The sequence below is a fragment of the Trichechus manatus genome, unplaced genomic scaffold (genome assembly GCF_000243295.1).
Source record: "Trichechus manatus latirostris isolate Lorelei unplaced genomic scaffold, TriManLat1.0 scaffold00020, whole genome shotgun sequence".
NCBI classification, from domain to species: Eukaryota; Metazoa; Chordata; class Mammalia; order Sirenia; family Trichechidae; genus Trichechus; species Trichechus manatus.
This window is the reverse complement of record NW_004443956.1, coordinates 4068054-4094907: the sequence shown is the minus strand read 5'-3', so window position 1 is coordinate 4094907 and position 26854 is coordinate 4068054. Positions and strand designations below refer to the sequence as shown.

The following is a 26854-nucleotide window of genomic DNA, read 5'->3' as shown; positions in this document are numbered from 1 at the left end:
TTTAATTTGCATTTCTCTAATGGCTAGTGATCGCGAGCATTTCCTCATGTGTCTGCTGGCCATTTGAATGTCTTCTTTGGTGAAGTGTCTGTTCATTTCCTTTGCCCATTTTTTAGTAGGATTACTTGTCTTTTTGTTGTTGCATATCCTTTTAAAGTGTATAATTTATTGGTTTTTAATATATTCACAGAGTTGTGTAACCATTATTGTTGTTGTTAGCTGCATTGAGTTTGCCCCCTACTCATGGGGACCCCATGAACAACAGAATGAAATGCTGCTTGGTCCTGTGCCATCCCCGTGATTGGATGAAGATCAGACCATTGTGATCCATAGGGTTTTATTGACTAATTTTCAGAAGTAGATCGCCAGCCCTTTCTTCCTAGTCCATCTTAGTCTGGAAGCTCTGCTGAAACCTGTTCAGCATGACAGCAACACACAAGCCTCCACTGACAGATGGGTGGTGGTTGCACATGAGGTGCATTGGCCAGGAATCAAACCCAGGTCTCCTGCATGGAAGGCAAGAATCTACCACCAGTGTCCCTACTGTACAACCATTACCACTGATTTCAGAACATTTTCATCATCCCCAAAAGAAGCCCCATACTCATTAGCAGTAATCTCACCCATTCTTTCCTCCCCCCAACCACTGATCTACTTTCTATCTTTATGGTTTTGCCTATTCTGGACTTTTATATATATGGAATCATAAAATATGTGGCCTTTATGACTGTTTTTTAAGGCTCACCGATGTTGTAGCATGCATTCATACTTCATTTTTTTATTGCTAAATAATATTCCATTGTATGGCTATACCACATATTATTTTATAATTTATCAGTTGATGGACATTTGGGTTGTTTCCACTTTGGCTATTATGAATAATGCTCCTGTAAACATTTGTTTACAAGTTTTTGTGTGGGCATGTTTTAATTTCCTTTGTGTATATAGCTGGGACTGGAATTGCAGGGTCATATAATAACTATACGTTCAACATTTTGAAAACCACTTTGTAATACCGTGGGCCACATTACAATCCCACCAGCAGTGTTTGAGGGTTCTGATTTCTCCACATCCAAAATATATTTATTTTTCAAGGAAACTTTATGTTACTGCCATCAATTGTCAACAGTAACATAAATAGAAGATAATTATCAAATCACACACTAAGAAAACTAAACGTCATTCATCCCTAGTTTGGTATTCTTGCCTGCTGAAAGTTCTGCATCTGAGATCTGCTGCCTTTTCGATTGAAACGGATGATTAGGCAATATTAGAAAGGTGTTCAAGACATGAGCATCAAGCTGAGACTTGACTTTCATTGACATTGTTGAGAAGAGAACTGAAAATGGAATAACTTCATCACTGTGATTCGGTGTTATCTGATGCAGTGTCTAAATATTAACTACTACTTACGCATCACACGCTTTGGAATATATGGGATTAGGAGGCACTGAACCTTAGGCAAGTCTGTTTCATCTTGTTTCAGCTGTCAGTTCTGTGACTACATCCTATAAGTAACTCAGAGGTGGCTGAGGTAGTGTTTGATATGCTTTTTGTTTTTCTTCTCATAGTCTCATGGTGTTGTTTTCTCATTTCTTCTCATGGTATTTTGCTAGAGAACTCTTGGGTAAATTTGAGAAGCTGTCAGGATTGCTGCTTTCTTGATAGGATAATAGATATTAACACAGTAATTCCATTTCTGAGAATGTAGTCTAAGGAAATAAAGCAAAGAAGAAAAATGCCATCAGACCAAAGATGTTCAGGGCAACATATATTTAAAACTGAGAATAATTCGAAGCAACAACCAAAGGAAATGATTATAAGTTATGGTGTTTTAGTTGGATGGAATAGTAGATGGCTAATAAAAATTATTGTTATGAAGACTTCCATAGTAACAAGAAAATAGAAGGATTAAATAAAAAAGTAGAATATAAAATTATATACACACTATTAGTACAGATATAAAAATATGTATTCAGTTGAATAAAGACTAGAATGTAACATACAAAACACAAAAGCAGTTTTATGGGCAAGATTTTCGTTTACCATCTTTAATATTTCAGCACGTTTTATGTTTTTCAATTTAAAATGTACATTGTATATTTTATTCTGATCTTTTTTCTAAAGATAGAGATTTTTGTTTATTTACATTGTCTTATTATTTTAAAGTTCCTGGGTGGTGCAAATGGTTAAGCACTCAGCTACTAACCTAAAGGTTGGGAGTTTGAATCCACCCAGAGGTACCTCCAAAGAAAGGCCTGCCAGTCTACTTCTGAAAGCTCACACCCACTGAAGACCCTATCGAGTGTAGTTTTACTCTGAAACTCTTGGGGCTGCCATGAGTCAGAATCAACTCAATAGCAACTGGTGTTTTTTTTTTTTTAAATATTAATTGTATATAATTACAGTGAAATAATATGTAAATGCCAGCTGCGATGGTTAATGTTATGTGTCAGTTTGCCTAGATTATGATTTTCAGTGGTTTGGCAGACACTGGACTGATTGCTATTTCATAGTGTAGTATAATGTAATCACTTCCATGATGTGATCTGATTTGATGTTATCACCTCCATGATGAGATCTGCTATGAGCACCAATCAGTTGAAAGGGGAGTTTCCTTGGTGGGGAGTGGCCTGCCTCCAGTATATAAATGGATGTTCCAGCAAGGCTCACTCTGGCTCTGGATCCTGCATCCAACCCGTCATCATCTGACCTCAGTTCCTGGGAAGTGAGCTAGTAGCCTGCCACCTGACCTGCAGATTTTGGGATTCACGAGCTCCTGCAGCCCCATGAGCCAGCAGCCTGCCGTCTGACCTGCCTATTTTGGGTTCGTCAGCCCCTGCAACCACATAAGTCACGAGAAGCCTCCAGCCTGATGTCTGACCCACAGATTTGGGACTTTCTAGCCTCTGCAACTGTGTGAGCCATTTCCTTGCATTAAATCTCTCCATATTGCATGTTTCACTGGTTTTGCTCCTCTAGAGAACACAGGCTAAGACACCAGCTGAGGTGAGTTTTTGGAAGGAAATAAACAAGGATTATGACAGAGTAAAAGGGAGGGCGCTCCATGAACGGTGAAGACTTTCCTGCTGTCCAAAGGAGAAGGAGCTGGCTACGCAAAGAGCCAGGCAAGCACATTCTGGATGAAGGACCCAGTTTGTATCAAGATCCAGGTATGACCACAGGATTGAGTGGCTCAGGTAGAAAGAAAGAAAAGGTGGTGGGTGTGGAGTTCGTGGAACCGAAGGGTCAGGAAACAAAGCATCTTCCAAGTAGCAGTCGAAGTCCCAGAGAATAATGACAGGAATTGGTGTGGGGAGGAATATTGAGAGCCAGAATCGACACTCTTCAGTAAATGAAGAGGAAGAACCTGGAAGTTGATAGATGACACCAACAAAGATAAGGAGAAGGTAAAATTGTCTCATGCCACAGACTTCACTTTCTAGACATCTGCAGGTTCAGATGTGACATGGGAGCAAGGAGGATACACCATTGTGTGGTGGGACTCTTTTTGGTTGTTAAGTTGTATGTTTATTTCAAACTGGCTTCAGAAAAAGGGAATTTATTGAATCCAGGTGCTCAGGTAATGTCATTAGAGCTCTGACCCTCCATCCTTTGGCTCTGCTTTCTTCTGTGTTAAGTTGGTTCCCGTTGTCTTAGTCATCTAGTGCTGCTCTAACAGAAATACCACAGGTAGATGGCTTTAACAAAGAGAAATTTCTTTTCTCACAGCCTGGTAGCCAGAAGTCCAAATTCAGGGCATCAGCTCCAGGGGAAGGCTTTCTTTATTGGCTCTGGATGAAGGTCCTTGTCATCAATCTTCCTCTGGACTAGGAGCTTCTCTGCGCAGGAACCTCGGGTCCAAAGGATGCGCTCTGCTCCCGGCGCTGCTTTCTTGGCGGTATGAGGTCCCCGTGTCTCTCTGCTCGCTTCCCTTTGTTTCATGTACAATAAAAGGTGGTGCGTGCCATACCGCAGGGAAACTCCCTTTACATTGGATCAGGGATGTGACCTTAGTAAGGGTGTTACAATCTTACCCTAATTCTCTCTAACATAAAATTACAAGCACAAAATGGAGGACAGCCACACAATACTGGGAATCATGGCCCAGCCAAGTTGACACGTTTTTGGAGGACACGATTCAATCCATGACAACCTGTGTGGTAGCCAAGATGGTCGTCATCAGCTTCAGCCTTAGCAACAGGTCTTAAAAAATCCTGGACAGCAGTGTCCGTTCCAGTTCGCTTTTCTAAAGTATAAATAAGTACGTAGTTAACCATCAGTCAAAGCAGTGCTAGAATTCTCCGCCACCCATTCCCCATCAAAGCCCAGTGATTAAAGGGGTTAAGAAGTCCTAGGCTTGTGCACTAGACTCCTGGCTCCTCGCAAAGTGCTGGGTGACATTTGAGAGGTGCTAAGTTTGCTATTGGTAGGAGTTGGTCAAAGGCACACCATTTCAACGCCCTTAAAGTTTATTACTCATTGTGACTGCTCAACACAAATGCTTGTTAACCTGAAGCCTGAGATTTTTAATGTAATGTGAGAGGTAATAGAGTGGGGGCAGCAAAGGTCTTATTAAGTCCCAACCGCTGATACTTGAACTAGGCTTTATTTTTCTTTTTTTAGTACCTGTCACAAGAGACCATGAAAGATTGCAACCCCTAGCCCCTGTTTTTTGGACAGTGCAGTCCTGAATCACTGAAGCCTGAAACTAAGAGAAGTGACCTGCTGTGTGTGCTGCAGGCGAGGGCAAGCTTTCTTTCCTTTTTTTGATAATTTATTTTGTTGTTGTTGTTGTTGGGAAGCAAGCTTTTTTTTAATTAAAAAAGAAAGATACTTGTCAAATAGTTGTAGGGGGTGTTGTCAAGTTGATTCCGACTCATAGGTATGGGGTACATACACACACAATTAAGATAATAACGCAATGAATTCCTGTGTACCCACCACTCAGCTGAATGACAAAGATTTAAGTCCCTGAGATAACCAGTCTTCTCCATTTGGTGTTCATCGTCCTCATGCATGCATTTTGTTTTATTACATATATCCACAAATAATGTACGGTGCTGTTTTGCTTGTCTTCAAGCTTTATCTAAGGAGTTATCATTCTCTCGTTATCCTTCTGCAAATTGTCGTTTTTCCTCTTCGGGATTATGTTGATACATGCCACTCTAGTTTATTCATTGTCACTACTATAGAGTATTCCACTGTTTAAATGTATCCAATATATTTATAATTCTCCTGTGCATGGACAGCAAAGTTATTTCCAGTTTTTCACTATTACAAACAGGGCTGCTGTGAGCATTCTTGCCTGGGTCTTGTGCAAATGTACAAGTGTTTCTTCAGGTTACAAAAGTAGGAGAAGAGCTGGAGGGGTGGAGGATATATGTGCGTCTTCACTCCTACTTGTTGATGTTGTGTGCCATCAAGTCAGTTCTGACTCATAGTGACCCTATAGGGCAGAAAAGAACTGCCCCATAGGGTTTCCTAGACTGTAATCCTACGTCTACAGGAGCAGATCACCACATCTTTCTCCCATGGAGCTGCTGATGGGTTCTAACTGCCGACCTTTTGGTAAGCAGCTAAGCGCTTAACCATTGGGCAACCTGGGCTCCTTTCACTCCTGCTAGATACTACCAAATGGCTCTCCAAAGTGTCTGGGCCCACTTACACTCCCCTGAGCAGTGTTTGAGGGGGCCAGTGCTGTCACATCCACACTGATGCATGCAATGGTCAAACTTGTATTTCTTGTTGAATGTTTACCAATCCGAGAATAAAACGGAGTTTCTTTATAGTTTGAATTTGTATGTCCCTGATTACTAAGATTGATTGTTTTCATTCAAGCAGAAGCCCAATATGTGAAGCTAAGCTAGGTGGAATTGTTCATTATGGGGTGGGGAGAGTTTCACGTTTAAGATATCTAAGCTGTTGCGTTTTGTTTGTTTGTTTGTGTCTTATATTGTTGTTAGTTGCCAACTCATGGTGACCCCGTGTGTGCAGATGGAACTGCTGCACCTGCACGGTGTTTTCAAGGCTATGACCTTTCAGAAGCAGATCTTCAGACTTGTCTCCCGAGGCACCTCTGGGTGGGTTCGAGCCGTTAACCTTTCGGTTATTGCATTTATTGTTTTAGCACCCTTTGGATGATACCCCTGTTCCTAACTGTTGGGCATAATTTTAAGCAGATGGATTTCCATTAAATCTCTTTTGTAGCATATTTTGCTTATTGCTTTGACTTTCTGGATTGACTGTGACTTTAGCGTTATCTGGGACCCACGCTTCCCACCCTTTTACATAAGTTAATTGGGAGTTGGGCTTAATAGTGAGCATGAAAATCCACCCATGAAGCTGAGGAAGAGAACAGGCATCTGAGTCCTGCAGGATGGGCTCCTGGAGGTCACGAATCACACTCCTGATTTAGCACCTTTGCTCTGGCTGTCCCCTCCGCCTGGAATGCTCTTCACCCAGAAGTGCACTTGGCTCACTCTGTCACCTCCTTGATTAAAGTTCTGCTTGACTTTGCACTATGCAGTACTGCACCACCCCACCAGCCACTTCCACTCCCGGTACCCCTACCGTGCTGGACCTTATATTTCCTTCCTTCCTTTTTGTAGCATTTATCATCTTCTAACTTTCTACGTAAGTTAGATAGGAGAGGTAGGTAGGTAGGTAGATAGATAGCTGTCGTTGACTCTAACTCATGGCGACATTATGTACTACAGAATGAAACATTGCCTGGACCTGCATCATCCTCACTACCACTGGCATGTGTGAGCTGTTCAAGTCCATCATTGCAGCTATTATGCGAATCCATCTCACCAAGGTTCTCCCTAGCCCCCGCTGGCCCTCTACTTCAGCAAACATGATGTCCTCCTCCAGCAATTGATCCTTCCTGATGATGTGTCCAAAGGAAGCAAGTCAGAGAAATGTTCTAATATTTGGAAGTAGATCACCAGATTTTTCTTCCTAGTCCGTCTTAGTCTGGAAGCTCTGCTGAAACCTGTCCACCATGGGTGACCTTCCTGGTATTTCAAATACTGGTAGCATAGTTTCCAGTATCATAGCAACACACGCGCCACCACAATACAACAAACTGAGTCGGGTTGTGGTCTGTGTAAGTTACTTCGTTACTGTTTACTCTGGTGTTTATTCTTTGTCTTTCCCCCTACCCGCTGTAGAGTGTAAATTTTGCAAGGGCAGGTGTCTTAGGCTGGCTTCTCTAGAGAAGACATCTTTGTTTTGTTCACTGCTGTCTTCCAGGCACCTAGAATAGTGCCTGACACGTAGTGGGTATACAGTAAAGATTTTTTGATTAATAAATGGGTTGGAGTTAGCAAGGAAAAGAGGGCAAAGAAGAGCATTCATGAGAGAGAGAATGCTTGTGCCAACACCTGGAGGTAATACAGCATGTTCTCATGTAAATATTACAGCCTTGGAAAAACCTATAGGGCAGTTCTACTCTTTCTTGTAGGGTTGCTATGAGTTGGAATCAACTCTATGGCAGCGGGTTTATGACTGTGATTATGAGTGGCTATCCATTCAGGCTGGGGAGTTGCAAGAGATGTAAGTAGGGGCCATGATCAGCAGTTTGGACTTGATATTGATCTTGGAAACTTTGCATGATTTTAATCAAGGAAATAACATGATCCTATTTGCATTTTGGAGTCCCCTGGGTGGTACAAAGGACAGTTACCTCATTCAGCTGCTAACCAAAAGGTTGATGGACTCAGAGGCAACTTGGAAGAAAAGCCTGGTGAGCTACTTCTGAAAAATCAGCCATTGAAAACCCTGTGGACCACACTTCTACTCTGACATGCATGGGGTCACCATGAGTCAGAGTTGACTTGATAGCAATTGTTTTTTTACATTTTAGAAAAACATCACCTTGGCTCCAACAAGGAGAAATCATAGGGTGAGGGTTATTAAGGATAAGATTGGAGACAGGAGACCCACCCAGGTGGCTGTCACTGTGATCGAGGTGAGAGAAGACTGTGGCCTCCTCAAGCAAGGGCACGAGAAGAAGTGGACAATTTTGAGAGATACTTAGGGCATATCTATTATCCTTCCTGGGGATCCCCCAAATAAGTAGACTCCAAGTAACTCTCCACATCGAGACTGAGCAGAGCTAGGAGCCCTTGCTTCTATAAGCGTGCTCTTAAGTAATCAAATTGAAAATCTCTGCAAAGCGCCCCACCCACATCTTCAACTTTCCTCCTGGTGAAAGAAATCTGGAGCAAGCCTGTCATTATTCAGGAGAGCAGTGACTAATGGAGCAGAGTGCTGATTGAACGCGAAGTTTTTGGAAGGAAGGTAACATTCAACATCCAAGTTCCCTGGTCTCCAAATCTTTTGTGCAAGTAAATTAGTTTCATTTGTCTCAGGGCACCTTTTCCAGGCCCGCTTCTTGCAACTTGCCTGAAAATGTTTCTCAGTGGTGTGTTTGAGGCTTGGCTCCATCTCCTGGTCTGGAACAAATCTTTTATTATGAGGAAATAGCTGAATGATTATTCTGAACTCTTGGACTCTATTTCCCTCTCAGCTGTTGACTCGGTATTTGATACCTTGATAATTTTCAGCTTAACCTGACCCCTCTCCTACCCATTTCTCACCTAATATGAATTTCATGCTGGAAGCTGAATTCCATACCCGCCACTCACCAGTCTTTAGTTAGACGGTTAGGATTAACACCTGTCTCTTTAGACTCTTCCAAGATGTATCAGAGGCACATATGTTGTTTGCTTTGCTCACCTCCTGCGCTGGTTTAATTTTCCTTTGGTCCAATGGTCATGCTTTCCACCACAACCTAAAAACATCCAGATGATGGGAAGATCGTGTTGCTCGTTTCACATGGGAAGGCACGATCCACCCTCCTCTTGTTCAAGTTGCATTCAAATCTAATTTCCATGGCCTGTGTGAATAGGAGCGTCACAGCCTTGTGTCAGCTGTCGGAGTTTAGCAATACTATTTCCAAACATGGGCCAGTAGGCAGCCAGCAAGCACTAGACAGCTGAGTGCTGGCAGAAAAAGCCTCAGACACCTATAGCAGTCCAAACAGTGACTCATCCTGCGATTGCCAGGATAAATATGGGAATAAATGGTATTTTTCTTTAAGCAGGAAGAATTGTCAAAATGCTTATCACTTTATAAAATATAACAGATTGTGCCTGTTCATGTTTTGAAATGTTCCAACCATTTACTAGATGTTTTTTTATGAGTTGGGTAATAGCTGTAACTTACTTTTCTTTCCAGGGGACCTGGAGAACTCAGGAGTTTCCAAAATGGGCTGCCACCCGAGCTCTGGATCCACCTGGCCGTGGTGGCCTGTGGCAACCGGCTGGAGGAGACACTGGTCATGCTCAAGTCAGCCGTGCTCTTCAGCCACAGGAAGATGCAATTTCACATCTTCACTGAGGAAGCTCTGAAGCCTGAGTTCGATAAGCAGGTGAATTTGCGGAAATCGTGGCAAAAATATTTCCTGAGTGCGGACAGGCTGCATTTGGAAAGCACATCTCCTGTTCAGTAGTGTACTTCCCTGCATGTTTAGTTTTGTGGCCTTGAACACTGGACTCTGAGCTTTCCTCTCCTCGTGCATGATGTACGGATAACTGCGCCTACCGCCTGGAGATAGAGTGAGGGTTAAATGAGATGATGTACTTAAAAGCATGTGGCACAGGGCTCAGTCCTTGATGGTGTTATTCATACTGTTCTCATTTATGGGTAGGTAACTTGTTTTCATCCATTTATATGTTTTGTAAATGACAAGTGATATGTGTTCATTTAAATCATTTTAAACAATATCGATGTTATCAGTTAAAAGATGGAAGTCCTCACTACTCTTTAGGCCCGCACAAGAAATAACCAGAGTTAGCAGTTTGGAATGATTCTTCCATAGGTTTTTCTTTTTATATACAGACGTGTGTGTGTGTGCGTGTGTGCGTGTGTGTGTGTGTGTGTGTGTGAGTTTGTATGTATGTGTGTGTATGTACACATACATACACACATATAAATACATTGTTGTTGTTAACTGCCTGTCTTAGTTATCTAGTGCTGCTGTAACAGAAATACCACAAGCAGATGGCTTTAACAAACAGAAATTTATTCTCTCACAGTTTTGGAAGCTAGAGGTCCGAATTCAGGGCTTCAGCTCCAGACGAAGGCTTTCTCTCTCTGTCGGCTCTGGAGGAAGATCTGGTCATCAGTCTTCTGCTGGTCTGGGAACTTCCTCAGTGTAGGGACTCCAGATCCAAAGAACTCACTCCACTCCTGGCTCGCTCTTGGTGGTACTGAGGTCCCTGTGTCTCTCTGCTCACTTCTGTCTTTTCTATGTCAAAAGAGATTGACTCAAGATATAACCCAATCTTACAGATTGTGTCCTTTCTCACTAACATAACTGCCTCCAATCCTGCCTTATTAACATCTTGGAGATTAGGATTTACAACACATAGGATAATTACATCAGATCACAAAATGGAAGACAACCACACAATACTGGGAATTATGACCTAGCCAAGTTGACACATATTTTTGGGTGATGCAGTTCAATCCATAACACTGCTGTTGAGTTGGCCCCCAATTTATGACAAGCTTATACCCAATAGAATGAAATGCTGCCCAGTCGTGTGCCATCCCCAATAACAGTTGTGGATTGGACCATTGTGATCCATAGAGTTTTCATTGGCTGATTTTTGTAAGTAGATGAGCAAGCATTTCTTCCTAGTCCATCTTAGTTTGGAAGCTCTGTTGAAACCTGTTCAGCATCGTAGCAACATGCAAGACTCCACTGACAGATGAGTGGTGACATGTGCATGAGATGCATTGACCAGGAGTTGAACCTGGGTCTCCTGCATGGAAGGTGAGAATTCTACCACTGAACCACCATTGCATTCCTCTATCTATCTATCTGTGGAATCCATCCATATGTAGGCACCCAGATTAAAATGTATTTCTTTTACAAAGTCAGGATTATTCTCTGCGTGTCATTTTGGAACTTGCTTTAACACACTGAAGACCATCTCATAAGCATTGTTGCAGGTCAAGACTCATACATTCTTACCTCATCCTTTTTGGTGGTGGTTGTTGTTAGGTGCCATTGAGTCAGTTTGGACATAGCGACCTTATGTATAAGAACGAAACACTGCCTGGTCCTACACCATCCTCACAATCACTACTATGCTTGAGTCCATTCTTGCAACTCCTGTGTCAGTCCATCTCATTGAGGCTCGTCCTCTTTTTCGCTGACTCTCTACTTTACCAAGTATGATGTCCTTCTCCAGGGACTGGTCCCTCCTGATAACATGTCCAAAGTTCATGAGATGAAGTCTCGCCGTCCTCACTCCTAAGGAGCGTTCTGGCTATACTTCTTCCAAGACAGACTTGTTCGTTTTTCTGGCAGTTCATGGCATATTCAGTATTCTTTGCTAACACCATAGTGCAAAGGCATCAGTTCTTCTTCAGTCTTCCTTATTCACTGTCCAGCTTTTCAATACATATGAGGCAATTGAAAATACTACAGCTTGGGTCAGGCACGCCTTAGTCCTCCAGGTGACATCTTTGCTTTTTAACACTATAATGAGGTCCGTTTTTGGTTACTACACAGGATTTTACTATGCAGTGAGTCATTGTGTATTTGCCATTGCTATGCTGAGTAACAAATATTGACTTTATCCCAGCACATGAGAAGATCTTAGGAATGCCTCTTCTTCCCAGCTTAGGTACATGAAGACCTTTGGAGACCAAGCTTTGTTTTCCTCTAAGCCTTTCTCTTTTGGTACATTCCTGAGTGCTGGCAGAGCAAGACCACTTTTGTTTTGTATTTACAAACTCGAGTTGACACTTCCGCATCCTCCTCCCAGGCTAGCTGCACTAATGAGAAATGCCACAAAGACATGTTGGGCAGTAACATGTTGGGTTAATAACAGAAAGCTAGAAAACGTGTTATGTTTTCTAAGGAAAAAAAAAATCAACCTCAACATCTTCACCAAGAGAAGTCAGGGAAACAGTCTTGCGGTTTTGAAATGGATTGGGAAAATGCCTTGCCAAAGATCTGAGTCAAGGAGGGGGAAGGGGGAAAGGTTGAAGCACTCATAGTTGCTATGAAGCTGTGGCATAAAGGAAATGATGATGATAATAATATACGATGTTTATCAAAGACGTGGAGTCCCGAGGTGGTGCAAATGGTTAAGCGCTTGGCTGCTGACCAAAAGGTTGACAGTTTGAGTTCACCCAGAGGTGCCTCAGAAGAAAGGTCCGGCGATCTGCTTCTGAAAGGTCACAGCTATTGAAAACTCTATGAGCACATTTCCGCCCTGACACACATGGATCGCCATGAGTCAGACTTGACTCGACAGCAACTAGTTTTTTTTCTTTTAAATCAAAGACTTATTATTTGTGATGTAATTTAATTTAGTCCTCACAACAACCCTTTGAAGAAGGTAACAATCATGTCCCTATTCTACAAACAGATAATTAAAGCTTAGAGAAATTTGCTCATCAGGGTGTCAGTTCAAGTTTACTGACTCGAAACTCCATGGACTTAACCTCTATACCATACTACTTCCTGAACTAATAGAAAACTGAAATACAAACCTCAGATCCATTATTTACTTGCTGTGTGGTCTTGGGTGAGTCAGTGGCCTTTCTGAGCATTTGCTTCCCCATCTGTAGCTTGGGGCTAGCAGGACTGGTAAAAGAGATGATATATCTGTCATCAGGATAGGCCAAGTCAAGCTGCTGTAACAAACAGCTCCCCTAAAGCTCCACAAGTCTCCCCACTCCTACTGCATGTCTTACACGTGGGCAGGGTGTCTGTTCCACACCGCTACTCTGGGACCAAAGTCAACAGACAATTCATGCTCATAGCTGCACCTGCTGGAACATTCGGCACCTGAAGTTCCTTGATGCCATCACCGGAAAGAAAGGCTAGAGAATCACGACTGTGCTTTTCACTCCCTCCGCTTAACAGGATCACAGGTCTTTTCCATGACATTTCACTGGCCAGAAGTAGGCACAAGACCCACCCAACTGCAGGGCGGTGTGAAGTGTGGTGCTTGTGTGCAGCAAGGGAGAACAGGCTATGGGCAAATACTGGTATTGTCCTGCATAATATCTGTCTCACCAATGTTTATTGACTACCTGATGCATGCTAGAAGCTGGGGCTTAGAGTGGAGCAGAGCAAAATGCAGACTTGGACTTAAAAAAGATAAGAGGAAGGAAGGGGTGTATGTATAACTATATGTGTGGCAGATTGCATTTTCCAGCGTCCCCAGTGGCCCCCACTGCTGCTGTTTACACCTTTGTGTAGTCCCTCCCACACAGTATCAGGGTTGGTCTGTGTGACCAATAGCGTACGACAGGAGTGATGGTGTGTCACTTCTGAGATAAGGTTATAAAAGGTACTGCACCTTCCATCTTGCTTGCACTCTTTCTTTCTTGGATCACTTGCTCAGGGAAGCCAGCTGCCACGTCAGAATAGCCCTTTGGAAAGGCCCACATGGCAAGGAACGGAGGCCTTTTGCCAACACCCATGTGTATGAGCTTGGAAGGAGATCCTCCTGCCCCATCAAGCTTCAGATGTCTGTAGCACCAGCCAACAGATGAACTGCTGCTTCATGAGCGATCCTGAGCCAGAACAACCCGGCTTCCAGATTCCTGACCCTCAGAAATTGTATAAGATGGTGAAAGTATGTTGTGTGAAGCTACTGAATTTGGGAGTAATTTGTTATAAGGCAATATATATACACACACACATATATACACAGTAAAACCTGTGAAAGCTGGAACCTGTATAAGGCAGAAACCTGTCTGAGAAAGAAAACTCAGTCACTAAAGTGAACAACACAAAAGTGGTAAGACTGCACCCTGTCAAAGGCAGAAAATTTTCGAGACCTGGAAAAATAAGGCAGTCCCGTCAACTTCCAGCTCTCACAGGTTTCACTGTATATATAATTTAAAAATATTTTAAAATATATATATATTTACTTATGCATGTGTATGTATCATAGATATATATAATTTTTAAATATATATGTGTGGGTATGTACGTATATGTTTTATCTATTGCCTTTTAACAATTACCGCAAAAGTTAATAGCTTCACACATATACTTTTTATTGTTTTACATATACATTTACAAGTATACTGTCTTAAACTTATATTATCTTAAATATCTATATCTATCTATACACCTGTATAGTTATGTGTGTGTGTGAATGTGAGTGTAAAATAGAGTGTGAAAGAATAATGCTATGTGACATCTGAGGCTAAGTCATAAAAAGAATACAGCTTCTGCCTGGCGTTTTCTTGGAATGCCTGCTACTGAAACCCAGCCACCATGCTGCGAGGAAGCCCAAAGTAGCCTATACAGAGAGGTTGCATGGAGACGCCCATGCAGAGAGGAGCTGAGGCCCCCAACCAATAGCCAGCCTCGACCACCAGACTTGTGAGTGAATGACCCTTCAGATGATTCCAGCCCCCAGCCATGGAGTCTTCCAGCTGAGGCCTCAGACATTATAAAGCAGAGTTAAGCTGTCCCTACTCTGCCTTGTCCAAATCTCTTATCCATGGAATCTGCGAGTATAATAAGTGGTGGTTTTATACTACAATACTAAGTTTTTGGTTAATTTGTTATGAGCCATAATAACTGGAACATTATAAATTGAAAGCTAAAACACATGGGGAAATTATTGTAGATACGTGTGAGGTTGTGTCATGCTTGGAATTGCCCTGATGGCTTTACCCGTTTGACCTTTCATTTCCTCAGGTCTTTGTTAGACCAGTGAAGCGTAACTAACCAGGGAAATTACGATAGGGTGTTAGCAGCCAGGCAGGGCATACGGTATCACTCCTTTCTTTTCTATGCAGGGGTTACGGTGCCGGTTTAGACTTGGCCCTTACCTAGGTCACAGAACTTCTCTCAGCCTCAATTTTGTCATCTGTATCATGGGACGAATGGTACATGGGGCAAGTTGCCCTGCTTACTACCAAGTGTAATTGTGAGGCTAAATCAGACAATATATTTATTCTTTCATTCCACAGAGATTCCCTTGGAACATCTCCTATATGCTGGGTGCTTTGTTATGCCTGGAAACCTTGGTGGCATAGTGGTTAAGGGTTCGACTGCTAACCAAAAGGTCGGCAGTTTGAATCCACCAGACACTCCTTGGAAACTCTATGGGGCTGTTCTACCCTGTCCTATAGGGTCGCCATGAGTCAGAATCAACTCAACGGCAATGGGTTTTTTGGGGGGATTTTGTTAGGCCTTGCATAATAGAGCAACAGCAGTTGATTGCTTCTAAATCACAAATTGGTCAGAGGGGGAAATTGTGACACCCTTCTGAAGGCTAATCCTGACCCTGAGGCATTATGTGTATAACAAGAGTTTCTTGTGCTAACTTCTAGGGAGGCTCAGGGCCACTTATTTTTACCTCGGTAAAAAAGCAACAATGCCAATTGCTGTCATGATTTCTCTGGAAGCTTCAGTGTGAGTGAGTTCTTGTATATTTAAGTAAAATTTTTTTTTTAAAGTTACTTCAGTATAGTATGTCTGGTGGCATTTACCATCTACATTGTAGATACTTAATCTATTAAAATTTCATTTATTTTTATCGTCTGCTAACATAGAAGCAGAAAATACCATCTGGCTGATTTGCTAGCTCCTACTGGCATCTTGGGATCATGTGATTTAGATTGAGTTCATCTATGCTTCTGTCCCAGACTCAGAAGCAGGAAATAGTGTGACACAGAAGTGAAGAGAGCGTCCAGGGCATTCTGGTGATAGGCGGGGCCCATGGAGCAGCAACATCCAGTGTGCATGTGTGAGGTAGGAGTGAAGAAGAGGTGGGAGGTGGGGGTTGCCATGGAGAGATGTCAGCAGGAGTTCCAGTGACTGGAGTCAATGGGGCAAGTTGATGACTTCTGGCGATGGCAGCTGGGTTTCATCACCAGCTTAATTTGTAGTGGGTTATGATTAATAGAGGGACCCAACAAGACCCACCTGGGTCTGGATCAAGTTGGCTCAATATATACCCCTGAGTCTGATTCTCCCAAAGGTCTGTTGAGCTACTCGATATCCTTGCATTAATTTTTTTTTTTTTTTTTAGCTTAAACAACTGGAATTGATTTTATTGCTTACAACCTGGAATCCTGATAGTAATACAAAGTAACCAAGAAAAGGGGTGAGGGGTATTATTTCCTTTTAAAAAAAAAAAAGCTCCAAAGGACTGCCTTCGAATGGTATTACATGCTTTTAACATAAAGGGGCATTTCTCTTCGTTGTTAGTTTTCTTTTCTTGAGGATTGTTGTAGTTACCCAGTGCTGCTGTTACAGAAATACCACAAGCAACTGGCTTTAAGGAACAGAAATTTATTTTCTCACAGTTTAGGAGGCTCGAAGTCCAAATTCAGAGTGCTGGCACTAGGGGAAGGCTTTCTCTCTCTTTCGGCTCTGGGGGAAGGTCCTTGTCTCTTTTTAGCTTCTGCTTCTTGGTTCCTGTGAGATCTCATGTGGCGAGGCATCTATCTTCCCCCATCTGTGCCTGCTTGGCTTCCTTGCTTGCTCAGTCTGCTCTTTTATTATCTCAAAAGAGATTGACTTAAAACACAACCTACACTGATACTGTCCCATTAACATAACAAAAAACCTATTCCCAAATGGGATTCTAACCACAGTTATAGGGGTTAGGATGTACAACACATATTTTTGGGAGACACAATTCAATCCATAACAAGGATCTAGGAAAAAGTAGCCCAGAGAAGAAGAATGATGAGATATGTCTTCACTAATTAAAAGGCATATATAAGGTTAGAATTCGGGTTCTTCTTTTCTCTATAGGACAAAGCAAGGGGTTATAGGTGGGAAGACTCAAGAAGGTTGGTTTAATTCCGTGTAAGGGAGACTTTTTGAAGGTATTGGGTTTCTCATTACTGGAGGAGCCAAGCTAAGGCTGGACCAGCAACTTTCAAGGCAGTATATGGAGCCCTGGTGGTGCAGCGGTTAAGCTATATGGCTGCTAACCAAAAGGTGGGCAGTTCAAATCCACCAGCCGCTCCTTGGAAACCCTATGGGGCAGTTCTACTCTGTTCTCAAGGGTTGCTATGAGTTGTAATCCACTCCATGGTAAGGGGTTTTGTTTGTTTGTTTGTTTGTTGCTGGAGGATTCGGGTAAGAATAAGGGTTGGACTTGCCCCTTCACTCAGAGGCCCTTGTTGTTTTACCTTCATGGTCCTCGTTAGAGGTTTCCTCCTTTTAGACTCCTGATCAGATGCATTAAAACAAAGATCATATTAAGCCAATAATAGAAATTGATTGAAATTTATTTTATATATGATTTTCACATTGGGGTAATATTTTGACTAGGGAGTCAAAAATGTTCCAAAGATGAGAGAACTTCCAAAAATTCTTCTCTCTCATATTATTGACATTGCCATGGAAAGCTGATAAACAGTTCGTGGTCAGGAAGGATTTCATGCAGCATTGTCTTGAAGAACAATTAGAATAATCACTGATTTACCCTAAAACATAGCTCTGGTCTGACCTTTGGAGTCTCTGTTTCTCAGAAATAACGGCATATAGATAATTCTTTAAAAGAACATAGTGTCTAAGGCAAAATGGTTTTTTACTAGTTTATCTGGACCATTATTTGGACTGAAACGTGTCTTTTAAAAACGAGTTTCTTCAAGGCTCAAGGTTCAAAAGAACATCGAAAGGCAATGCCCTTGGTGGGTTACCCCAACTCCAGGGACCTCAGAAATCTGGATTCCAGGGGAATTAAAACTTTTTCTCGGATGGTACGTCCCTGTCTCTTCTGAAGTAGGGTGTGATGTTTTGTCTTGCTTTACCCAATAAAATATGGGTGATTTTGATTTGTGTTACTTTTAATGTAAATTGTGTCACTTCTGGGTAGAAGTTTTAAGAAATCTAGTGGTGCTTTGCCACTTTTCCTCCCCTCCCATGGTGTTCATTGACATATTGTTGAGATGGAGCCTCCATCAGCAATTGAGAATCTTGAGCAGAGCCCCTTACCAACCTTAATATATAGCATGAGCAAGAAATAAAATTGTATTCTGTTAAGATTTTGAGATTATTTGTTACCTCATCAAAACCTGGTTTATTCTGACTGATGCAGCTTTGTTTTAATGACTTTATTGCATCTAATCTGTTACTGTGAGCCAGCTAAACCCTCATGAAGGCAAAGTAATGGATTAGAGATGCTGAAACTCTCCTGTAACATCTGGAGATGCTCAAAAATATGTCTTAAACCCTTTTAAAAGAATGGATGAATCTGTAAAAAGATGGAGTGGGAAGGCTGGTATCTGCTGAGGTAAAGAATGGGGTGAAAGCACAAAACTAGTAAGTAGGTGAGCATTTACGTCATTGGGTAGGTAGAGGCCTGTACTGATGGCGTCAGTGGGCCTGGGGAGTGGACTCAAAGCCTTCAGCAAGCACAGGGTGAATGGAGAACGCTCCACATAAAGCTGGAACCAAGAAGGTCCACATCTTCAGGGAAAAAATGAACAAAGAAACATGTCTTGGCCCTGAGTACAATTTAAAAAAAAATTTTTTTAGAAGTCTTTACTTCCTTGAGAACCTGTGGCCACTGTCATTCCTCAAGTGGGTTTTGGACCTGAAACTAAAGTATCTGTGAGATCCTTATTTAAAAGTGCAAGCCAAGAATTGTAATTTAAAGTAGACCCTGGTATGTACTGTGCCCCTAGGCAACTCCACCCACCAGAAGCAAATGCAGATCTTCCTGGGGAGGGGGGAGGGGACTAACTCTTAGCCCAGGCATCAAAGAATAGAAGCCCACAGTAAAAATAGAAACTCACAATAAAAAATCACCAAACTCATAAGGAAATAAGCTCCAAGAGAGTTAGGTACAAAAAAAACCAAAAGCTTCAGATGTTGGGTTTATCAGAGACAATGTGTTTATAGAAATAAAACAGGACATTGTAAGTATGATGCAGGAACAAGAGACAATCAAAAATGACTAGAGAGATTAAAAAAAACAAACCAAGGTATACCTTTAAGATGAAATAAAAAGCTTAATGAAAGAATGTTCAGTCACTTAACTAGCAAAGGTTAGTAGTAGGTTTTGATAAATGGAGAGACCAGACACAGATGGTAACTGGATAAAACCAAGTTTATTTATCCAATGGATGTAGAAGGATGTCAGCACAATCAGAATTAGCAGCTGAAAAATCAGCCATGTATCCAATAGCAGAGAAAAGGGCTGAGACTAGGATGAGGCAAACAACGTGCCTGGGGACAGCAGTTACCCAGACCTGTGAGTGCCTGCTCAAATTTTGCACCCTAAGAAGCTTGCTTGCCTCACCTAGTCCAGCCCTTGACAAAGAGAGGTGTGACTTCTCTGTTCCCCAGAAAGGCCTAACAGGTGGACACACAGTTGGAGACAGTAAGTCTGAATGAGAGAAGGAGTCACATCAGACCGTCTGGAAGCTCAACTGCTCCCCTCCAAGCCCAGTATTTATGTAGATTTTAAAGTAGTTCTGAATGTTTGGCTAGTCTGAATTGTGCCAAGGAGCACCTCATCTGAGACAATGGGCATCTCAATGAGTCTTGGTGGTACAGAATCTACAACATGACTATAGAGTGTCATTCCATACAGTGTGCAGCAAAATGTACAGGGAACACTAGACAGAACAGAATTCAGAATACTTGGAAACTGAGTTCACATGTATGACCCTCAGCCTCTCTAGGCTGAGATCCAAGTACTGTCTTGAGCTTAAAGCTGCAGAACTAAGTCTGAACAAGGACCAGGCATCCCAGACATTCCTGGGCATCATGATAACGAGCCATGAGACTGGCTTATGTGAAAGGTGTAATCAGCAGAAAAGACAGAACTGAAGGAAGAAGTAGTGAACTGGAAGATACACAGAATACAGCACAGAGAGTTAGTAATGAGATGGAAAATGCAAAATAGGATCAAGAAATAAGAAAGATAGTGTGAGGAGGGCAATGCATTACAAATAAGAGTTCTGAAAGAGAAGATAGAGTCTAGAAAGGAGCAGCTACTAAAAGACATAATGGCTAAGAATGATCCAGAGATGATGGAAAACACTGGTGTTCAGATTCTAGAATCCTAAGTAGGATAAATAGAAAGAAATCTGCAACTAGATACATCATAGTGAAAATAGAACACTAAAGACAAAAAGAAAATCTTAATAGCAGCCAGAGAAAAAAATTGCTTTCAAAGAAGGAATAATTAGAATGATAGCTAACTTCTGAGCACAAATACTAGAAGACAGAAGATCATAAAATAATAACTTCAAAATGCAAAATGAAAATACTTGTCAACCCAGATATTATAGACCCAGGGAAACTATCTTTCCAGAGTGAGAGCATAATAAAGACAATTTTGAATAAGTAAACCCTCAGAGAGTTTCACCGAAAGAAGGAAATGTTAAAGGATATACTTCAAGATGAAAGAAAGTGATCCCACTTTGTAATTTGTGATTTTTTATTGTGAGTTTCTATTTTTACTGTGGGCTTCTATTCTTTGATGCCTGGGCTAAGAGTTAGTCCCCTCCCCCCTCCCCAGGAAGATCTGCATTTGCTTCTGGTGGGTGGAGTTGCCTAGGGGCACAGTACATACCAGGATCTACTTCAGATTACAAGATGAAATGCGGAATAAAGAAAAATGATAAGCATGTAAGTAAAGCTAAAAAAAGGATTGATGAAAAAAATAATATTTAAGTTGTGGGGCTAATTTTAATAAAACAGACTAAGGTAAAATACTAACAATTATATTTAAAGCATTCTGTGGATCTTGTGTAATTTAGAAGTATGATAAACCTGTTGATTAACTTTTGACTTTGTATGCATGTTAAAATTTCCAGGATAAGCACTACAAATATATAGAGAGTGCTTATCTTCCAAAACAGTAGAGGAAGAAAAGAGGACGTAGGGTGAGAAGGTAAGAAATGTCAATCAGTTTTTAAAAAGTCAAGAAAGAAAAGAGAAAAAGAGAAACAGAAGAAGTGGGACCGAAGACATAAAATACATCCCTGGGTGGTGCAAATGGTGTGCCCTTGGCTACTGTCTTAGTTACCTAGTGCTGCTATAACAAAAATACCACAAGTGGGTGGCTTTAACAAACAGAAACATATTTTCTCACTGTTTAGGAGGCTGGAGGTCCGAATTCAGGGCACTGGCTTTAGGTTGGCCAAGGGAGAAGTTCCTTCTGTCTTTTCAGCTTCTGTTTCTTGGTTCCTTGGAGATCTCATTTGATGTCGCATCTGTCTTTCCCCAACTGCTTTCTTGCTGTTTGCTTAATCTACTCTTTTATATCTCAAAAGAAATTGACTTCAGATACACCCTACACTAATACTGCCTCATTAATATAATAATATAATAATAATAATTAATATAATAATCCTATTCCCAAATGGGAAATAACTGCAGGTATAGTGGGATTTACAACACATATTTCTGGAGGACACAATTCAATCCATAACAGCTACTAACAAAAAAATTAGCAGTTCAAACCCACCCAGGAGCATTGTGGAAGAAAGGCCTGGGAAGCTCAGGTCTACTCTGTAACCTATGAGGTCACCATGAGTCAGAATTGACTCCAAGGCAAAGGGGTTTTTTTTGTTTTGTTTTTGGTAAAGCATAAAATAAGGTGGTAGAAATAGATTGAAACATATGGAAAATAACAAATGTAAATGGACTGAACACTCTAGTTAAAAGGCATGGATTTGCAAAGGTAGAATGGCAAATCATTCTGAAAGACTGGAAGAAAGCCCTGGCAATCCATTTCCCAAAGATCACAGCCATTAAAAACTATGGAGTGTAGTTCTACTCTGAAACACCTGGGGTCCCTATGAGTCGGAGCTGAGTTGGTGCAACTAGTTTTTTTGTTTTTTGGGGGGTTTTTTTTGCTTCTCAAAGACAGTATACTAAAATCACAGAGTCAGTGAAGCCAGTAGGCCACGGGAACTCCCTGTACTCCTTCCAGGGCCGATTTTGGGCTATTGTGCAACTGTACTGGATGTTTGTGTCCCATGTCTGTTCTGATGAGTCAGTAGAGTTGCACTGGGTATTTATGACTGCTGTCAGTGCTGATTGGTCAGTGCCCTTGTTAAATTAGTAGTCAGATACTTTGACTATTACTTCTGCTTTCTCACTCTAAGGTTTCTTTCCCAGGTACTCATCTCAAAATTGCGAACTTAAAGTGTTCCCAATGGGCATATTTTTCAAAAAAATTTTATGTGATCATTTAAGCAATAGATGCACATTGTAAAAAAAAAAAAAAACCCCAAAAAACAGTAAATTCAGAAAATCGTACATTAAAAAAAACCATTTTACTAATACTCAGGGGAAGCAATTGTAATATTTACTTCTATTCCTTTTTTTTTTATATCAGTATCAAAAATGGAATCATACTTTATATTACCTTTTATATGATTGACACATTTATTACTGAATTTCTTCTAAAACAGAAATCAGCCAACTTCTTCTGTAAAAGACTAGATAGTAAATACTGTAGGCTTTGCAAGCCATACAGTCTCCATTACAACAACTCAACTCTGCTATTTAGGGCAAAAGTAACTATACACAGTGGGTAAACATATGGGCGTGGCTGTGTTCTAATAAAATTTTTGATCACGGACACTGAAATTTGAACTTCATATAATTTTCATGTGTCGTAAAGTACTACTCTCATTTTCTCAATCATTTAAAAATGTGAAAACTGTTCTTAACTTGTGGGCTAAACAAAAACAGGTAGCAGGCTGTATTAGGCTCCCATATCATAGTTTGCCAACCTCGGTGTCTGCAGCATCATCACTAATGGCTGCAGTGTATGGATGTACCCCACAGCTTATTTAACCAGTCTCCTATATAAGTTGTTTCCAGTTTATCCCTGTTACAAGCAATACTGCAAAAAAAAACTTTGTAATAAATCTGGGTGTACTTTTGGAATTTTTCCTTAGGATAAACTCTTAGGAGTTATTGTGGCAATTGGTAGGCATTAATTTTTTCTTGTTGTTATACAAGTAATATATGCAAACAAAGTAACATATACTCACTGTAAAAGTTCTAGGGAATACAGAAATATCAACTTAGAAAATGAAACCAATACCACCACCTCCAAAGGCACATACTTTTAACAATTTGGTGCGTATCTGTCCAGAGTTTTCTCTCCATATAAGTATAGAGACTTTTTTTCCCTCTATGAAATAGAACTGGATCATATTTTTGCACTTTGCTTTTTTTTTAACCTAACTACATATAATAAACGTTTCTCCATGTCAGTACACATAAATCTACTTTATTTTAACTGCACATTAGTTTATTGTGTAGTTCTATCATAATTAGTTTACCCAGTTCCTTATTACTGGACATTTAGTTTGTTCCCAAGTTTTGTTTTTATAAATTGGATTGTGGTGAAAGTCTTTTTACCTCTACTTTTGGGGTTTTTTGTTACTAATTTCCAAATTGCCCTCTTGGAAGTTTGTTCAAATTTATACTCCCCTCAGCAGTGTTGAAGGAGCCATGGTGGTGCAGTGGTTAAGTGCTTGGCTGCTAACTGAAAGGGCGGTGGTTCGAACCTACCAGCTGCTCCACAGGAGAAAGATGTGGCAGTCTGGTTCCGTAAAGATTACAGCCTTGGAGACCCTATAGGGCAGTTCTGTTCTGTCCCGTAGGGCTGCTATGAGTCAGAATCGACTTGATGGCAGTGGGTTTCATTTGGTTTGGGTTCAGCAGTGTTTTTGTGCCAATTTCCCCAACACCCTTGCCAACTTTGAATGTTATTTTTTAAAATCATAGCCATTTTGATGGAAAAAACTGGTCTTTTGTTCCGTGAATATTAATTGCAGTAACGAAGTTAGGCTTTCTATGTAAGTTGCCCAATAATTTCCATTTGACCATCCGAAAGCTTTGCACGTGTTTTCCTTATTTCTTGGGTTCTAATCCCCTTCCCCTTACCTTCATGTTTTCCAGTTACGACAGTGGCCTGACTCATATACAAAGAAGTTTGAGCACAGAATCTACCCCATCACATTTTCTGTTGGAAACCCTCAGGAATGGAAGAAATTATTCAAACCCTGTGCTGCCCAGAGACTCTTTCTTCCGGTAGGAACACCTGTTTTTAATAAGATGCAGCTTGGAAGAGAATGGCTCTTGGAAACACGGTGAAGTTGGCCAGGGTGTGTTTGGAGACATTATACTTACAGCTAAAAATGTGTTTCTCTTGGGTTCTCTACTTGGTGCTCTTCGCAGTGTGCAGAGAGAGGGGCCCATGTTCCAGAGGTTGTCTTTCCCGAAGACCGAGGCCTGAGCGCATCCACAGCATGTCTTGGGTTATGGGTCTTTGTGACTGTGGCTCCACCATTTACTAGCTGTGTGAATCACAGTAAATTCTCCAACTTCTCTAAACCTCCGTTTCCTCCATAGGCTTGGCACATAGATGGCCCTCAATGACTGTCAGCTTCAGGTATTATTATTTCTCTTATAACAATAACTCCTACTAGATAGAGCCACGCCCAGGTGATAGTTGAGAAAGGACCCAGAGTTCTGGTTCAGCCTGCCAGTACGGAGTTTCTAAATTGAATATTTTTTGTTTCTGTTTTAAAAATTTGAAGTAGTGAAGTCACTTAAGATATATCAAAACTAAGAAATATCATTGAGCAGAGATTGTGACTTTGAATTGTGAATTGCAACCTTGACATTTGTGAGGGGCTCATGCCATCAGTAAACATGTACTGAACACTCATTAGTACTGGTGTTGTGGTGATGGACAAGACAGCTATGGTCTTGCCCCCTTGGAGCTTGAGTCTAATAGGGTATCCTGTCATTGAACAGGTGATTAGAAGTGTGATCAGTGCTGTGGTAGAGAACAGAGCCTCGTGGACATGTATAGCATGGGGTCCTGCCCTGATCTGGTAGAGGTGAGAGAAGATTCTCTTGGGCAGTGGCATTTAAGTTGCGACATGAATGAAGGAGGAATAGGGGACACTGGACAACAAGGGCCTGGGGGATAGTGAGAGAATGGAGGGTTCCAGACAGATGCAACAGTATGTACAAAGGCACTGAGGTGGGACGTAGTTTATGTGTGAGAAAATAAAAGCAGGTCACAGTGACTGGAAAATATAGATGAGGTGACACTGAAGAAGTTGCCAGGGTCTGGAGGCTACAGGCTCTGTAGGCCGTGTCGGGGTGTTTGACTTTTGTCTTAAGGGCGTTGGGAAGCCATTGAATGGTTTTTAAGGAGTACCCATTGCTTCGTTGCGGTGTGGGTAGTGGAACTGGCGAGGGCAATTAATGATGACTTGGGCTATGGTGGGAGCCCTGGTGGCTCTGTGGTTAAGTGTTCGTCTGCTAAGCAAAAGGTCGGCAGTTCAAATCCTCCAGCCACTCCTTGGAAACCCTGTGAGGCAGTTCTAGTCTGTCCTGTAGGGTTGCTATGAATCGGAATTGACTCGACAGCAACAGGTTTGGTTTGGTTTTGGGCTATGGTGGTTGTCTTAGAGATGGATTCAGGACCTGCCTGAGAAATAGAATTTACCAGGCCTCATAATTGGTTAGTCAAGAGTTGGAGGGGGAATGAGATGATGAGGATTTCACCCATGTTTCTGACCTGAACAATTATTAAGGTCGATCTGTTTGAAATTGCCAGTAGTCAACCATGTATGACCTACAAAGAAGGTATCTTTATATGGTTCAGCCTACTAAATGGATAATGGTGCCATATGTTAAGATGGAAAAGACTGAAGGAAGAGCAGTTTTGGTAAGTGGAGAAGGTTTCAATTTGGAACATTTTTTAAATTTTGAGATGCTTAGGAGATATTCAAGCAGGGGAGAATCTTATTATCTATTGGTGTGGAAACCCTGAATGGTGAGTAGCACTTTCAGCTTTTCCTACAGGGACCTGTGAGAAGACAAAGCTTGGATGTGTTGTTGGTTCTGATCTGCTCTCCAAGCTCACTCCCTCACTAAATGACCTATTGTATACATGCCACAGATCATCGGATATGTTGTGAGACGGGATTAATTGTACAAGAATGGGATTAAGAAAAGACTTCCTCAGGTTGGAATAAGATCTCTGTGTTGGTGATGTAACAACTAATTGCCGCTTGAGAAGACGAGAAGAAATGTCAGGTTTCTACCTCCTGTCTCTATTTTAGGTGGAGGGAAAGTATTACAAAGCCCACGTTAGTGTTGAAAACTTGTCTCCCCAACCTATCTAAAATATTAGCAACGCAGTGGGAACCATATTTGAATTTTCCCTGACCTTGAATTGTGACTTTATTTTCACTATTTAAAAAACAAAACAAGCAAAAACCACCACGTGATGGTTTTCATTCATTTCCAGCTAAGTAAGTGTTTCGTTTTGAATGACAAATGGATGCTGGCGTTCCTTATCTGCTTCTGATAATGGGAAGTAGCTCTTCTTAAAAAAAAAATAATAAAGGGAGATTACAGTTGACAGGACATTTATCTTTTCCTAGTCGTATATCATAATAGCCGATTATGAACATGGTATTTTGGGCATTGGTGAGAGATGTATTGAGCATCAGGGTAATTTGAAATAAAGTCTAGGTGATTTTTTTCCTTGCAATTCATCTCTATAAAACCAAATCAGGTGTGCTGCTGCAGCAGCACAGAGAAGATGGAGAAACTAAAATGCAAACATTCTAGCAGGTGGTCAATTGAGGACCTCAGTCTTACCCACTTTTTTTTTTTTTTTTTTTTTTCCTGTACAAAAATTTATACATACATTGTTATGTGACTCTAATTGCTGTCTCCATACTGTGACAGCACACTCCTCCTTTCCACCCCTGATTCCCATGTCCATTCAACCAGCTCCTAACCCTCTCTGCCTTCCCATCTCACCTC

At 41.3% G+C, this 26854-nt stretch overlaps 1 protein-coding gene across 1 annotated transcript in view; it reads left to right on the top strand.

Annotated features, from left to right (window-relative positions):
• GXYLT2 (glucoside xylosyltransferase 2) overlaps window positions 1-26854 on the top strand; it is a 112065-nt gene that overhangs the window by 11902 nt on the left and 73309 nt on the right. The window contains exons 2-3 of the mRNA XM_004372702.2: window positions 9247-9439; window positions 23960-24091. Of these exons, the coding sequence (XP_004372759.1) occupies window positions 9350-9439; window positions 23960-24091 (222 nt within the window). The 5' untranslated portion in view covers window positions 9247-9349. The remainder of the gene's footprint in view (window positions 1-9246; window positions 9440-23959; window positions 24092-26854) is intronic.